The 14,956-nt window shown below is 35.8% G+C and overlaps 1 protein-coding gene across 3 annotated transcripts; it reads left to right on the plus strand.

Annotated features, from left to right (window-relative positions):
* The first annotated feature begins 4,645 nt into the window (after window positions 1-4,645).
* On the plus strand, window positions 4,646-12,848 carry LOC104908691 (protein STRUBBELIG-RECEPTOR FAMILY 5). Of its 3 annotated transcripts, none has more exons than XM_048648502.2 (16): window positions 4,646-4,785; window positions 5,346-5,478; window positions 5,643-5,714; window positions 5,837-5,902; window positions 6,299-6,370; window positions 6,464-6,535; window positions 6,892-6,963; window positions 7,032-7,097; window positions 7,809-7,874; window positions 8,092-8,390; window positions 9,546-9,823; window positions 10,236-10,507; window positions 10,791-10,905; window positions 11,528-11,664; window positions 11,780-11,936; window positions 12,470-12,848. In XM_048648502.2, exons 2-16 carry the CDS (start codon window positions 5,363-5,365, stop codon window positions 12,575-12,577), a joined length of 1,968 nt encoding a protein of 655 aa, XP_048504459.1. In that variant the 5' UTR covers window positions 4,646-4,785; window positions 5,346-5,362; the 3' UTR covers window positions 12,578-12,848. The 3 variants fall into 3 exon arrangements, with proteins under 3 accessions (XP_048504459.1, XP_010696137.2, XP_019102650.2); XM_010697835.4 differs by having other exon boundaries at window positions 4,647-5,239; XM_019247105.3 differs by having other exon boundaries at window positions 4,648-4,813.
* The last annotated feature ends 2,108 nt before the right edge of the window (window positions 12,849-14,956 follow it).

Genomic DNA, 14,956 nt, shown 5'->3' on the forward strand with positions numbered 1-14,956 from the left:
AGTTGTTGTTTGGGATTGGTGATGCCAAAGCTCTAGGTTGTATCCATTGTGTGAGCTTAGTACATCTCTTACTTACTTACCAAAAAAAAATCTATTTTTTGGGACCAGGCATAACTAACATGTACTTGATTATAATTCCAAACTCTACACAAAATTATGTAATTTGATTGATACTTGGATTAAAAATTGGCCTAATTCGAGGTAAAAAAAAGCATGATAACAAATTAACAACGATTATCATTGAAAATGAGCATAATATGCAGTTGTTGTTGTGGGCCTGTTATTCTCTTATTATTCTTTTTTCTGTTGTGTCATAGGTTGGTAGTGGACTGTTGTCTTTTTGTCCAACTATGTGTTTTATCTGTTTGTATAATCTCTACTAGCCGTGTTCTCTTGATTCTAGAAGGATTAGAGGGCACAACTGTCTAGGTGAATGTAAGCACTCTTCTCCTGTATATGGAGTCATTTGTATGATGGAAGACACACAAAAAATGAATGAAAGCTCAGCTGAGTTAGCTGAAAATATCTCACCTTATTCACCTATAATTCTGCTCATAGAAGTTAACATGGTATCAGAGCCATAGGCTTTGATATCGCCTATAATTCTTTCTTTTCTTCTTTCAAAAGTTATTGCAGTATAAATTAAGAAGAATTCATCTTTGGATGAAATTATGACAACGATAGATGCCTTGAGTCCCTTACACTTACATCTAGTAAATGACCATAATTTCCAAACTATAGAGAAGCTCCAAGGATCTTCCAACTTCAGGTCATGGAAGAGATCTACGGAGATAGCTCTAGGGTCAAAGAGGAAGCTTGAGTTTGTGACTGGAAGTATAAAGAAAGATAGGTCTGATGCTGTCAAAGCATAATCATGGGAAACTTGCAATAACATGATTATATTATGGATCCTTGGGTCTGTGTCTGATTCAACAAGGAAATCAATCATTTATGTTGATACCGCTCAACAAATCTGGGTCCAACTTGAGAAACAATTCTCACTTATAAGTGGATCTAGAAAAGACAAGCTCAATAAGGAGTTGTATGAGACCAATCAACATAATAGGTCAATTAATGAGTATTACAGACAAATGAAGGCAATATGGGAAGAGTTAGTGTCTCTTAATACTCTATCTACAATATATGAAATCAATGCTGAAGTAAAAGCTTTCCTCAAAGCTTTGGAGAAACAGAAGGAAAAGCATAAACTTTTCCAGTTCTTGAATGGTCGTGAAGAAGGACATGGGGATCAGGGAAGCCATATTCTCATAATGAGAACCCTTCCCACTGTTGAAATAACATGCAACTTCTGAGAATAGGAAGAATCTCAGAGGATGATACTTGTCAGGTGGAAGATGATCAAGAAACTCTGGCTATGTTTAGCAGAGGAACTAAGGGAGCTTGTACAACTTGTGAAAAATCTGGTCACAAAAGTGAAAGATGCTGGATTGTTATAGGATACCCCGGTGGGCATCCAAAAGCAAATCAATAGCACCAGAAGAACAAAGGCATGAACTTTACTGGAGTGCAAAAATGGAACAAAAACAAGAATATGGGAGCGAAACTGCAACTAATGTGCAAAAGAGTGCATAGAGTGAAGCTGGATCAACAAATTATGCAAACGAGTTCACTATCCAACAAATTGGAGCTCTCTTCAAAATGTTACCTTCCTCTTCCAAACAGCCTACCACTAATACAGATGATGAGTTTGATACTAGCTATGCGAGTATGGTGTTATGTTACTTCGTCGATTCAGTAACAAATGGATGGATTATTGATTTAAGAGCCTTAAACCACATGGCAAGTTGTTCAAGTATGTTGGTTGGTGTTGTTGCTAGCAAAAATGAGCCAAGAATTAACTTACCCAGTGACAAACAACTAACATAACACATTTTGGCAGTGTAAAACTTGAAAATGATTTACTACTCAAAAATGTGTTGTTTGTTCCAAGTTTTAAACACAACTTGATTTCTGTTGACAGTTGTTGAATGATCTAAATTTGTAGCTGATGTTTTATCTTGAATATTGTGTTATTGAAGACAATAACACTTGTAATGTGAAGGCGATGAGAATTATGAAAAATGGGTTGTATTATCTCATGAATGATTCTATAGAGCTTGGATACTCTTCCAAGGTAGGTAGGGAAAGTGATGGAGAAACTCAAAATTCAAGTAGAAAACTGTAAAAAGAAACTGAAGTTTTCTATGAGTGCAAAGACATATAAAGAAGTTCCTAATATTGTAACAAATGTAAAAATGTTGAGTAGTAGAACCCTGTGGCATCAAAGGTTAGGCCATGCTCCCATGGCAAGAAGTGAAGAGATAGGAGGACCGAATGGGATGAAAACAAGAGCTATTGATGTGTGTTTAACATGTCCTTTAGCTAAGTTCACTAAATTACCATGTAATGTGAGTGATTTAAGGGCAAAAGAACCTTTTGAGCTCATCCACATTGATACGCGGGGCCAATCAGAGTTACTACTAAAGGAAGGTATATATATATATATTACTTTAACAACAGTGGATGACCACTCAAAGGATGATATGGGTGAATCTAATGGTTCAAAAATCTAATGCTTTCAAGGTGATTGAATCACTTGTGAACTTAGCAAAGGCTCACTTTGACATAAGGGTGAAAATAATTATATCTGCTAATGCTCCCGAGTTTGAAGATCATGATTCATACCCTTTTTTGACAATTTTTTTCATCAAACCTCATGTGTTGATACTCTGTAGAATGGAAGGGCTGAAGACACATGAACATCCTTGAGATTGGCAAGATCTTTGAGATTTCAAGCTGGTTAACCTTTGGAGTACTGGGGAGATTGTACTCATGTTGGTGTATATATTACAAACAGGCTACCAACATGTAATTCTTGGTGATAAGTCACCTTATGAGGTTCCATATAATGAAAGACCTAAGTATGAAATCATGAGAACATTTGAATGTCTTGTCATGGCTGCAAAACCAAACAATGAGGGAGATAAATTTCATGCAATTCTTGTGTTATCCTCAAATTCAAAAGGGGTATAAACTCATGAACTTGATGAGTGGAAGATGTTTGTTACTAGAGAAGCAAGATTCTATGAAAACATATATCCATACCATGCGTTTCATACTGCCTCTATATAACCAAGTGATCGAAGATCAAATAGACCAATACAACCTCACACAACCCTTGATAAATGATGAGTCCACTTCTATTCGTACTGCAGTTTTTGAGCCAAACACACAACCTACCCACATTAACCAAACTCCACAAGATTTTGAGCCTTTTCTTAGGTGTCCTAGACAACCTAAACCTCAAACTTCTCCAAGAAGGTCTACTAAAGAACATAGATCTCCTACTTGGCATCAAAACTATAAAGTTAACAACACCACTTGTAGTTATGATGAGGTTGTAAAAGATGTGACTAGCACCTTGGCATCACCATCATATTTCTGTAAGATTGCATCAACAGAAAGAGAACTTGATTCTGTACATTGCAAAGCTGCTATCAAATACTCTCACTAGCAAAAATTAATGAATGAAGAGCTCGAAGTTCTTGAAGGAAATAATACCTAGGAATTCACTGAATTACTTGCAGGAAAGCAATCTATTGGATGTAAACGGTTATGCACAACCAAGTATAATCCAAAAACAGAAAATATGGAGAGATACAAGTCAAAACTAGTTGTGTTGGTAACAAGCAAAAGTATGGAGTGGATGGATTTCAAGGAGACATTTGCTCCTGTTGCTAAAATTACCATTGTGAGGTATATTTTAGCTGTTGTTGCCCTTCAAAATTGGCATATACATCAAATGGATGTAAAAAATGCCTTCTTGTATGGAGAATTGTAAGAAACTGTGTTTATGAAACTTCCCCAGGGATATCGTGGGAAGGGGTTCAAATTTTGAAGGGTATTTGAAGGAGAGTATGTTGCTGAATGAAAATCCAAGCATGGTGTGTAAACTAAATAAGTCTTTACTTGGGTTACACAATCTTGGATGCACAACTCTTCTGTGTGATAATCAGGCTGCCTTAGTCATTGTTGCCAATCCAGTTCAACATGAAAGAACTAAACATGCTGAAATGGATTGCCACTTTATTCTAGACGAGGTTCAAGATGGATATATTCTTCCTACATATATATGTCAAGGTCACTTACCAAGTTGCTGACTTGTTTACTAAGGTTCTCTTAGTGGATCAACAACATAAGCTTCTGGTCAAGCTAAGAGTTCAGCCTTCTTCCTCCTAGCTTGAGGTAGAATATTGAAAATAGAGCATAATATATAGTGGTTGTTGTGTGTCTTTTCTTTTCTGATTATTCTTCTTGATGTGTCATAGGTTGGTAGTGTGGATTATTGTCTTTTTGTCCAACTATGTATTTTGTCTGTTTGTACAATCTCTACTAGTCGCTTTCTCTTGATTCTAGAAGGATTCTAGGGCACCATTGTCTAAGTAGATCTAAGCACTCTTCTCCTATATATATGTGGAGTCATTTGTGTGATGTAAGCCACAACAAAATGAATGAAAGTTTAACTATGTATCTTATTTATGTCTATTTCTACTCATAAAAATTAACAATTGGAGTATTTTATAAAAAAATACGACCCAACTTTTAAAAACCAAAATGAAATCGAAAGACTCATCACCCAAAATTGACTCGACCCCAATGATCGAGTGCCACCAGACTCTTCAAGTTTATCAGTGAAAATTTAACAAATGCTACTACTAGAAAAGAGGGCGGGAACACAAAACAATTGAAGATGTGCGCTCTCCAAGAGATGGGGCGAACATAACGGTCTATCTTTCAACGTTGCCAATTCCTTGTATTTCTCTCTAGTCTCTCCAACATTGGCCACCTGTAATTCAAACCTCGAAAACTTACCTTGGATAATCCTAAATTTGGCATCCATGAACTTTGCATCCAAGAGATACACATACAATAGACAAATGATGCCTCAGCTTTCTAAAAATAGAAACATAGATTTTCAGGGTAGTTCTGAGAAATTCACCATTTTCCCAATTCCTTTTTTGCTTCATCTATGGTGTTCCTGCTTTTCTCCGTCACTTCTAATTAACAATTCATCTTCAAATTCCCCTAATTTTCTTGTTGAATATGCATGTCTTCCTTTGATTCAATCATTGTTTTTTGGGGATTGGGTTTTCAGAAATGTCCCCCAATTTTTTAGGGTTAGGGTTCTTCTTTCTTGGGGTTCTAACCTTAGTGCACTGTAAAACTGATTCTAAAGATGGTAAATTTATATTGGGTTTTCTTGTGCCTTCCTTTTATGATCTGGGTTTTTGCTATTTTATAATAAAATTGATAATATGTTGATGGGTTCTTTTTCTTTGATACAGTCAGTGCCCTCAATGTAATGTTCACAAGCTTGAATTCTCCCAAAAAGTTAAAGTATTGGGAATCTAGTGGTGGTGATCCTTGTGGTGATGGATGGAAAGGCATTGAATGTTCTGGATCTTCTATAACTGAAATGTACTTATCAAAATCTCATATAAGACCGTCTTGTAATCCCTTTAATTTAAAAAGTAACTCTAACTTAAAAAAGGATTTTTTCGTGAAAAAAGTGAGGTGATCTTACAATAACTTTATTATAAGGTGGTTGAGGCTTACTCTTTGTTCTTCGTTTTCTTTGGTAGAAATTTGTCTGGGCTAGGACTGTCAGGATCATTGGGTTATCAGTTATCAAGCCTTTCATCAGTCACCTATTTGTGAGCTTAATTACTTGTATCTTACTTTGTTTTAGTTTATTTATCTTATTCTGTCTTTCTTAATATTGAGGGAACAGCTTGTTTAAGCTATACTGATGGTGTATTTGTTTGTCATGAGACAGTGATACCAGCGACAACAAACTTAGTGGCGACATACCTTATCAACTTCCTCCTAATGTAAAACACCTGTGAGTGTCAGCAATGTTTGAATCAGCTATATATAGTATGTGTGGCCTGAGCTGTTTATGGTTTTGTTCGTGGCTCGTAACTGCATCATGTGAATGGTACTACATATATTAGTATTATAGCGAGGCTATGAAAAATTATTAACATTGTCCCTATAGAAAATTTCTCTTTTGTTCAGACTGAAATTAATGCCAATTTTGCAGACATTTTACTTTGCTTTTCAGGGACTAACTTCATTGTTCAACATATAGACTTCTAAAATGTATAGTGAACAATTTGTCATCATGTTTATCCTGTATTTTGTCTTAACTTGTTGCTGTGTATCTTGCATCAGATTTAACAGTTCTGTAATCTAATTTATTGGTTGACTTACTTCATTATTCTGTTGTTATGAACAGAGATCTGTCCAACAACGGATTTTCCGGTACTGTTCCTTACTCTATTTCACAATTGAAAAGCCTGAAGGACCTGTAAGAGATGTTTTACTTATCTTTTTTGTGTTTTGGAATCATCTATGGTCCTTTTGCACTGATTCTTAATTCTGTCTTTTTGGTGGAGTGCAGTGATCTCAGTCACAATCAGCTGAATGGTCAGATAACTGATATGTTTAGTTCACTTTCAAATCTTGATTTCATGTAAGTGCTTTGTGTGGACATGTAAATTCTACAACATGAAATTCGGTTCATACCATTAATTGGTGCTTCCTATCCAACCAAAATTTGAAGTTTTCGAAATAGCTGAATGTAAATCCAAACTCATTATTGAAGCTCTGTATGGATTATGGTCTTAGTTATTTGAATGATGTACATCTTTAAGTTATAACCATTTTGGGTGCAGTTTTGTGTGATGAAGGATTGACAAACATGTATATATCTGTCTTAGGATAAATAGAGAATTGCTTATCGGATGGATACTGTCTGTTTTTTCCTTATTTTAGTCACTTTCTGAAGAAGTAAGTATGACTATTGTTCAAATCTCCGACTCTATGCAGGGATCTTTCATACAACAAACTATCTGGCAGTTTACCTCAGAGTTTTGGATCTCTTTCACGCCTTTCTACTCTGTAAGGCATAAATGCATTTACCTTTGTGTATTAAAAGTTCTTGTAGCTGATTGTGGTTCATATCACAGGTCTCTTCAGAACAATCAACTTAGTGGCCAGATAAATGTGCTTGCCAAATTAAAACTTGATGAGCTGTAAGTTGATAGCACATCTTATATCATATTGATTAACAAATATTCTCAGATGGAGTTTGTTTTGCATTTACCTTATTCAACTTTGCATCCTACACAACATGTCAGTAGTGCTGCTTCGTAGCTTGATACATGTGTAATGAATTCTGAAGGAATTTTGTGAATGTCTTTTTTTGCTAGCAAGCTCTGTATTATTTTGCCCAAATTAGTACCAAAGTTTTTTTTTTTTTGAATAGACCAAAGTTAATGTTACTTAGAGCAATCAATTTGTGTTAATATGGCATATGTCAGTAAATGTTTGTACTTTTTTACAGCCATTATTCCTTGCACATTAATGTGAGAGATATAGATACATATTTAAGTTCCAACTCAATATAGAAGCTCAAGTTTAAGATCTTATGTTGAAGGAGTTGTATTCTATGGATGCGTCTCCTTTTCATGTTCATTTAGTGGGTATAACTTTATAATAGAAATTATAGAAGCAGCGTTTAGTTTTTGGGTTGCCATATATTTTTGCGTAAAATAATTTCTATAAAGCTCTATGAAGGGATTGTATTTTCATAGATATAGTCTTTGACCGAGTACAATATAAAATCTTCGTTTTTTCTAAACCAGCTTATATTACTTGACATGAATATGTTGATGCAAAAGATTGACATGCAAACCTGTTATTCGGAGATATTTATTTGATAAAAAAGTTTGTCTTACTTGCAGAAATTTGGCAAACAACAAATTCAGTGGGTGGATCCCTAATGAGTTGACAAAAGTGAAAAAAATATAGTAAGTTTCCAAACGCATGTTGACTCGTGTCCTTATTTGTTCTTGCGTAAAATCATTGAACCGCTCTCGTCAGCTATCACCCTTATTCGCCCCCCAGGCAAGAGCTTCAATAGAGGCATGGGGATAATGTTGATGTTACCTTAAATCATTGGACAGTGGATGATCAATTTAATTTTTTTGCGCTAATCTTAGTAACATATAATAAATTTGTTTGAAGCATTGAAGGAAATTCTTGGTCTTCTGGGCCACCACCCCCTGGAATGACTTCAAGTAAAGATGTCAAGTCTACCCCTATGAGCAAAGCTGGATTTAGTGGAGCAATCGTAGCTGTGATTATCATGGGGATTTTGGTGGTAATTGCAATAGTGCTTGCGATTATTTCAAAAAAAAGGTCTTCCTTCTCCTCAAGCTTGCTTGAAGAACAAGATAATCAAGGTCATCGCAGATCATTTAATTACTTTGGGTCCAAGAGATACTCAACTGAACTGGGTATGGATAAGGACAAAGGCTTCAAAGGTAATGCCTCATTTAATCTTTGGCATCAGAACTTTTCATCATTAATATGGAATAGTTGTTGCTGGTCCCATCAAGTAACTACTCTAGTAAATATGATGTTTTTGCATGATGATTTTGGAACAGTTATATCTTGATATTTTCACGGAAGTTTCATTAAGGTGTTTAAATTTCCAATATCACATATGTGGGGAAACTTTTAGAAGGGTGTTGTGGGTGGATTTCTTTGTCCTGACTCCTGTATATACCTCAGCAACATGAAACAGTGTTGAATGAAACCCATAATTTGTAGAAACCTACATGTTCTTTTCCCCCTTAATAATGCTCATTGCTGATTTCTCATATTGCATAAAATCTCATGCTTTAAATGTTTTCAAGTACATCCTCTCTAAAGGGCGGTAGAGCCTCTTCTTTATTATTTTCGTTGGTCCTGTGTTGCAGTGATTGATTTTACTATATCTTCAACAAGGACTTCTTGACTTTCAATGTTATTTATTGTATCACCTTTTGCATGAATGTCAACACTAATATAAATTTGGAACTTATCATTTGCAAATAGTAACTTTGATCATGTCTTTAATGCAATCTCTTTGTGGCCCGTTTGTTAGATAGTGGTAATGGCGTAAGCTTACTATATCCATATGTAGTTTTGTACAGAAAGTATCATGTCCCCATAGTAATGCTTGTCCTCTGTCGAAGTTGTGATTTTCTTTATACAATATCATTACTATCCATACCACTTAAGCGGTGGTATTGAGTGGGAATGTAAATTGGAAGAATATCACATGTTTGAAGACGAGAAACCCTTATCATGGTAATGAGTAGGGGAGTTTTCTTGCAAATGACATATGCTTTGATTATTATTACTGCCAGTTTAGTACCCGTCTGTGAAATGGGCCATTAGTGCTTTACCGTTTACCAAACGGGCTGTTAGTGCTGTACCATTTTAAATTAAAACATACTGGCTCCTTTGTCTTCTCATATTTGTTCGGATCTTTTTGTGTGAATCATGGTAAGGACAATGTCTCAGATCTTTAGTGTATGTGCAAATGCAAATGTACATATAACTTTGCCTAAAGTATATGGTGCTCAATGCATACTCCCTCTCCTCTCCTCTCCTGTTCTGACTTCTCTTATTCTTTGCTTCATCCTTGGCAGATCGAAAGTCAGTTGATTCGACAAGAAGCTCAATTGACGTAATGGCTTTACAATCTTCTGGTCCAACTGGTCTTAAGCCTTCACTATCATCCCGCAATAAATCATTCAGAAATACTGATCCTGCAAATAATGCAGCTTCACAGAGGAAGGTGTCCTTTGAAATTACCCCTTATACATTGGCAGAATTGCAGAATGCTACTAGCAATTTTGCCACGAATCGATTACTTGGAGAAGGATCTATTGGTCGTGTTTATAAGGCCAAACGTCCAGATGGCAAGGTATTTCTAGCTCAATCACTTCTTTTTACTCAACATATATCTGTAAAATGTGTTATTGAATCGACTTGTATTTGAGGTTTTCAATATGATTGGCTGGAATCCTTCTAATCTTGTCAATTATATGTTAAGGATAAGATTTGTCATTGTTCCTATATTAGAAGTATTGGTCTGTGGTTGATGGTATGCAGATCATGTTAACTTGTTAAGTGATATTACTGTGTTGGCTTTGCTCAGTTTTTTTACCAGTACGTAGTATTTATTTGGGGGATAGCTTTTAGCTTTATATGATTATGACAAACTGCAATGTAGATGTAGTAAAGTATTGTTGAATTTTGCGAATTCTGGAGTGAATTTAAGTACTGTACTAGAACACTAAAGTCACTAACAGAGGCTGTGTTAACTTGTTTGCTAGGTAGTAGCTGTGAAAAAAATTAGTTCCTCATTCTTTCAAGATGGCCGAGGTGAAAAGCTTTCCGAGATTGTTGCATATATCTCCAAGATTTACCATCCAAATGTTGCAGAGCTTGCTGGATACTGCTCAGAGCAGGGGCATAACCTGCTGGTGTATGATTACTTTAGAAATGGTTCAATACATGAGTACCTTCACTTGTCTGATGAATTCAGCAAACCTCTAACTTGGAATACTAGGGTTAAGATTGCTCTAGGAATTGCGCGAGCTATTGAGTAAGTTACTTTCTCTACTTGCTGCTAATTCAAAATTTAGCAAAGAATGTTTTTCTTGTGACCATTGCATACATGCTTGGATTTGAATCAGGTTTTGCTGACGGAATCTCGAAACGTTTGAATGTCTTGTGTAACAGAGAATGTTAATTTATTCATGTTTACAATTTCTGGAGTTGCGTTTGCCTCTGCATGTACTTGGGATCCTTTCGAATGATTTGCATGTTTGCATGCACCTCATGTGATATGGTAGTTCCTAGGTTATCTCACACATTTTTGTTCATAGGTACCTGCATGAGACTTGCAATCAAGTTCACAGGAGTATCAAGTCTTCCAACATACTACTTGATATGGAGTTGAATCCTCGTTTAACAGAGTGTGGCTTGGAGACCTTTTATCAGGTTAGAAGCAGTTGATGGTTGACAGTTTCTGTTGACCCTGGCTACTCAAGCTGTTTATTAAAATGTTTATGTTCATACTATGTCAGTATGATTCTTCATTGTAACCTAAAAATATCAGTGCCGGGTACTCAACAGGCGGACATGGGAATGTCAATTAGACCCTTCAGTTGGACCAATCTTACATATATGTCATGAGATGGCAGTGTCTGACTTTTGGATACATACCCGTGCCTGACACTTGTAGCTGAGCCTGAGTAACACTGTTTATATCTTAGGTGGTTTGGTTACCTCACCATAGTTCACTTTGTTATTTGGCCAAAATTAGAGTCCATTTTGTATTCTCAGAGAGTCTCCTCTCTCCTGGTAAGAGAAATATCATGTTAGCATGCCCTTTTAAGAGATCCCAAGTTTCTTTTTAGGTATTGGATCTGTTGTTATCTGGAAACAGGAACCATTTACTTCTAACATGAGAACTTAGGTTATTTAAAATATCTTATAAAGTTAAATTTGAAGTATTGATCAGTCTGTTTTCTTGCATGCAGTTAGTTATCCATGTTTTTTTGTTGTTTCTTCTTTGCTTATATCCTGATTAGCATGCCTATCACTTTTCTCAATACTCTAGGAAGCAAGTGAAAACCTTGGAGGTGGGTGGTGTGCTCCTGAATGCACAAATGGGGCAGCTTATACATTCAAGAGCGATGTTTATAGCTTCGGAGTTGTGATGCTTGAGCTATTGACTGGTCGCATGCCTTTTGATAGGTTTGCTGTTTTTGTTTTTGTACACTGAAGTACTCCATATATGAACCATGCTGTTCTCAAGATCATAGGCTATATAATCTCTGCTCATGACCAATTACCTCCATTTTTTGTTCAGTACGAAGCCAAAAGCCGAGCAGTATCTTGTCCAATGGGCCACATCACAGCTCCATGATATTGATGCTATCGAAAGAATGGTTGATCCTTCACTACGGGGACTCTACCCTCCTAAGTCAATTTCTCAGTTTGCTGATATCGCTGCGCTTTGTGTTCAAGTGAGCATTAACTGACTTTTTTTGATGAAAATTTGTGATTGATATAATTGTGGGAGGCATGAATTCAAATAGATAATAAGATTACAACTCTAAATAGCTACAGGCAACGTCCGCTTCTATCTTTTATCTAACTATTAGCAGGCCTCACAATTATTCAACCCCATCATTTAGGAATGGTGAAAACAAAAGCAAAATGGATCTGGTATGAATCCAATACTTCCTACTATTTAGGGACTGGGAAGGTCCGAATATACCGAGTATCTGACCTATTTAAATTTGCAAGCAAGCATAAGCTGGTAGATAAATTTTTGAAAGACCCACTGGAAAAAAGTTGGAGCTGGGGATAGCAATTTAGCTAAAATCTTTCTTGCTTACTCCTTGACTATCACATAGAAGATACATGGTGCTCTAAAGTGCAGGATTTAGAGAAAAAAAATGTGCAAACGTTTGTTTGCAGAATGTACTAGTAATTTTCGTGTTCTGGAGGGAAATGATAGTCATACATTAACTGAACTCCTCTCCTTGTTGTGCAGATGGAGCCAGAATTCCGGCCACCTATATCGGAGGTGGTGCAATCACTACTCCGGTTAGTTCAACGCCCGAGCTTGAGCAAACGAGGGATGGATGATTATGATTACTAAATTGCTCCTCTAGGAGTAACATTTTATATGTAGAGTGTACAAATGTGCTTATCTTCCTAGTCTTTTTTGTGCCTACATGGCTACATATCTTTCAAGATGCTACAGATTGAAGTTTACAGCATTGGATGGTTCTGAATTTTCTTATCCTCTCTTATCTCTTAATTTCATTTTATCTCTGTAAATTAGGTTGAGGGCAAAATCTTAGTACATGTTTGAATTATAAAAATTGATTGATGGCTATTATTTTGGTATCAATTTTCAATACTCTATACATGTTTGCTTACACAATTTTATCACTTTCAATAATAATAGCCATTGACTCCTTCCATTCTATAGAGTTCTTCGCACTTGCCATTTATGGATGGTCTATAAATTTCTTCAAAATTATGCTTTATTTCATATTTAGTATTACTTAATATTTACATATGACTCACAAGTTATCCATAATATGATACTCTCTCTGCCAAGTTAATAATTTAATATTTACATATGATTCTCTCTCTTTCTCCTTCTAAAAACTAATCCTCAAGCCTCACTACAAATCCTTTATAATATTTATGGTTTTTGGAGAAACAGTAAATGGGAAAAACATTATGGAACGGATGGAGTTAAGAATTGTCCCTTACAAGTTGCAATTACCAGTATCAAACTTATCATTTTCAACACTAATTTTAAGTGGTACTTCCTCAGTTTTTTTAAGTGCGACATTTTGATTTTTGCATTATTCATACACACTTCAATTTGTCAATTTGACCGTCGTTTTTTTTTACTAATATATATATATATATATTGATTCGAATGTTTTCCTTGAATAATGCAAAAGTGGGCTCTAATTCCAGAAATATGCCAAAAAAAAAAAATTCCCTGCGTACCGTCCACGTAGGACGGCACGCGAGAAACTGTTTTTTGTTTTATTTTTGCCCACGTAAACCGCTACTCACATTAGTGGTTTATACACATAAACCGCTATCTCAAGTAGCGGTTTATATATATAAATCGCTACCCTGAGTAGCGGTTTACCTGGGCAAAATGTTGCAAACACATATCAAACTCTGGCATATGTAAACCGCTTTTACGAATAGCGGTTTATGTACAAAAAAACCCCGATCAGTAATGCTTCCCCATAACTGGCCAAAATGCCAGAAACATTGAAAACACAGCTCTCCAACCTGCAATTCCAACACCAAACATTAATGAACCGCTACTTGAAGTAGCGGTTTATATCACTCAGCGCCAAGCTATGGACTGTGGGGTTCAGGGACCAGTAGTTGTGACTTGAAGTCGTGGTCAATTAATATTAACCGCTACTTCAAATAGCGGTTTATTTTTACAATAACCGCTACTTTGAGTAGCGGCTTATAAGGGTAAACCGCTATTCGTAGTAGCGGTTTTACTTAAGTAGAAAAAAGATAATTCTCGCGTGCCGTCCTACGTGGACGGTACGCAGTGAATTTTTTTTGGACATATTTCTGGAATTAAAACCCACTTTCGCATTATTCAAGGAAAAAGTTCAAAATGATTATATAATTAGTATTAGGATTTGTTATAATGAATATTTTCATAAAAACAATTTTTTATAACTTTACAAATACATAATTAAAAACATTAATGATTCAGATTGTGCATTTCCAAATGTGAAAGTCAAATTGTTTCATTTATTTAGAAATGGAGGTTAGTATTAAAAAAGTGAAAGTATTGGGTCAGACCGTCTGACCAAATACTTACTGTCAGACGGGCTGACCCAAATGAAAAAAACGTGGCTTTGAGTGGGGGAAAACACCAACATCTTCATGCCTGCAGCTGCATTTTCGCCATCAATCTCTTCTCTTTCTCTCTCCCTCCTTCTCTTTTCTCTCTTTACAAACTCCGTGTTCTCAACCTTGCTTTTAATAACTTCTCTGGTATTCTCTCTCCTGATTTCCTTCTTCTTGACCGTCTTACTTCTTTAAACCTTCAGTTTAACAGCTTTCATGGCGGTATTTCTGAGAATCGCAAAATCCAGAAATACACCCACAAAACAGAGAAACAAAGAGACCAAATTTATATACTTACTTCTTCATATGAGAAAACACAGCAGACGAAAGATGAAGTAGTTTCAAGGAAGAAAGGAGCGAAAGGACGATTGGATAAGATCGTGATGTTGAAGTTGAAGCCCACTAATTTTCTTCATTCTTTTCCTATTTTCCATTTTCAGTTGGACTTTGTTTTCTTTTCAGTTGGAGTTTGTTTTCTTTTCAGTTGGACTTTGTTTTCTTTCAGTTGGACTTTGTTTTCTTTCAGTTGGACTTTATTTTTTTTTTTCAGTTGGACTTTGTTTCGTAATATGTATACCAACTGAAACAAATAATGGACCAACTGAAACAAAAAAAGGACCAACTG

The sequence above is a fragment of the Beta vulgaris genome, chromosome 7, assembly GCF_026745355.1.
Source record: "Beta vulgaris subsp. vulgaris cultivar EL10 chromosome 7, EL10.2, whole genome shotgun sequence".
Classification (NCBI taxonomy): domain Eukaryota; kingdom Viridiplantae; phylum Streptophyta; class Magnoliopsida; order Caryophyllales; family Amaranthaceae; genus Beta; species Beta vulgaris.

What these genes read in the sequence shown, in the direction of transcription:
- LOC104908691 (XM_010697835.4), top strand. Translation starts at nt 5,158, where the DNA reads ATGTCCCCCAATTTTTTAGGGTTAGGGTTCTTCTTTCTTGGGGTTCTA. An exon ending in GGAATTGCGCGAGCTATTGA is followed by an intron (nt 10,508 to 10,790) that starts GTAAGTTACTTT and finishes TTTTGTTCATAG; the next exon opens with GTACCTGCATGAGACTTGCA. An exon ending in GCTTGGAGACCTTTTATCAG is followed by an intron (nt 10,906 to 11,527) that starts GTTAGAAGCAGT and finishes TCAATACTCTAG; the next exon opens with GAAGCAAGTGAAAACCTTGG.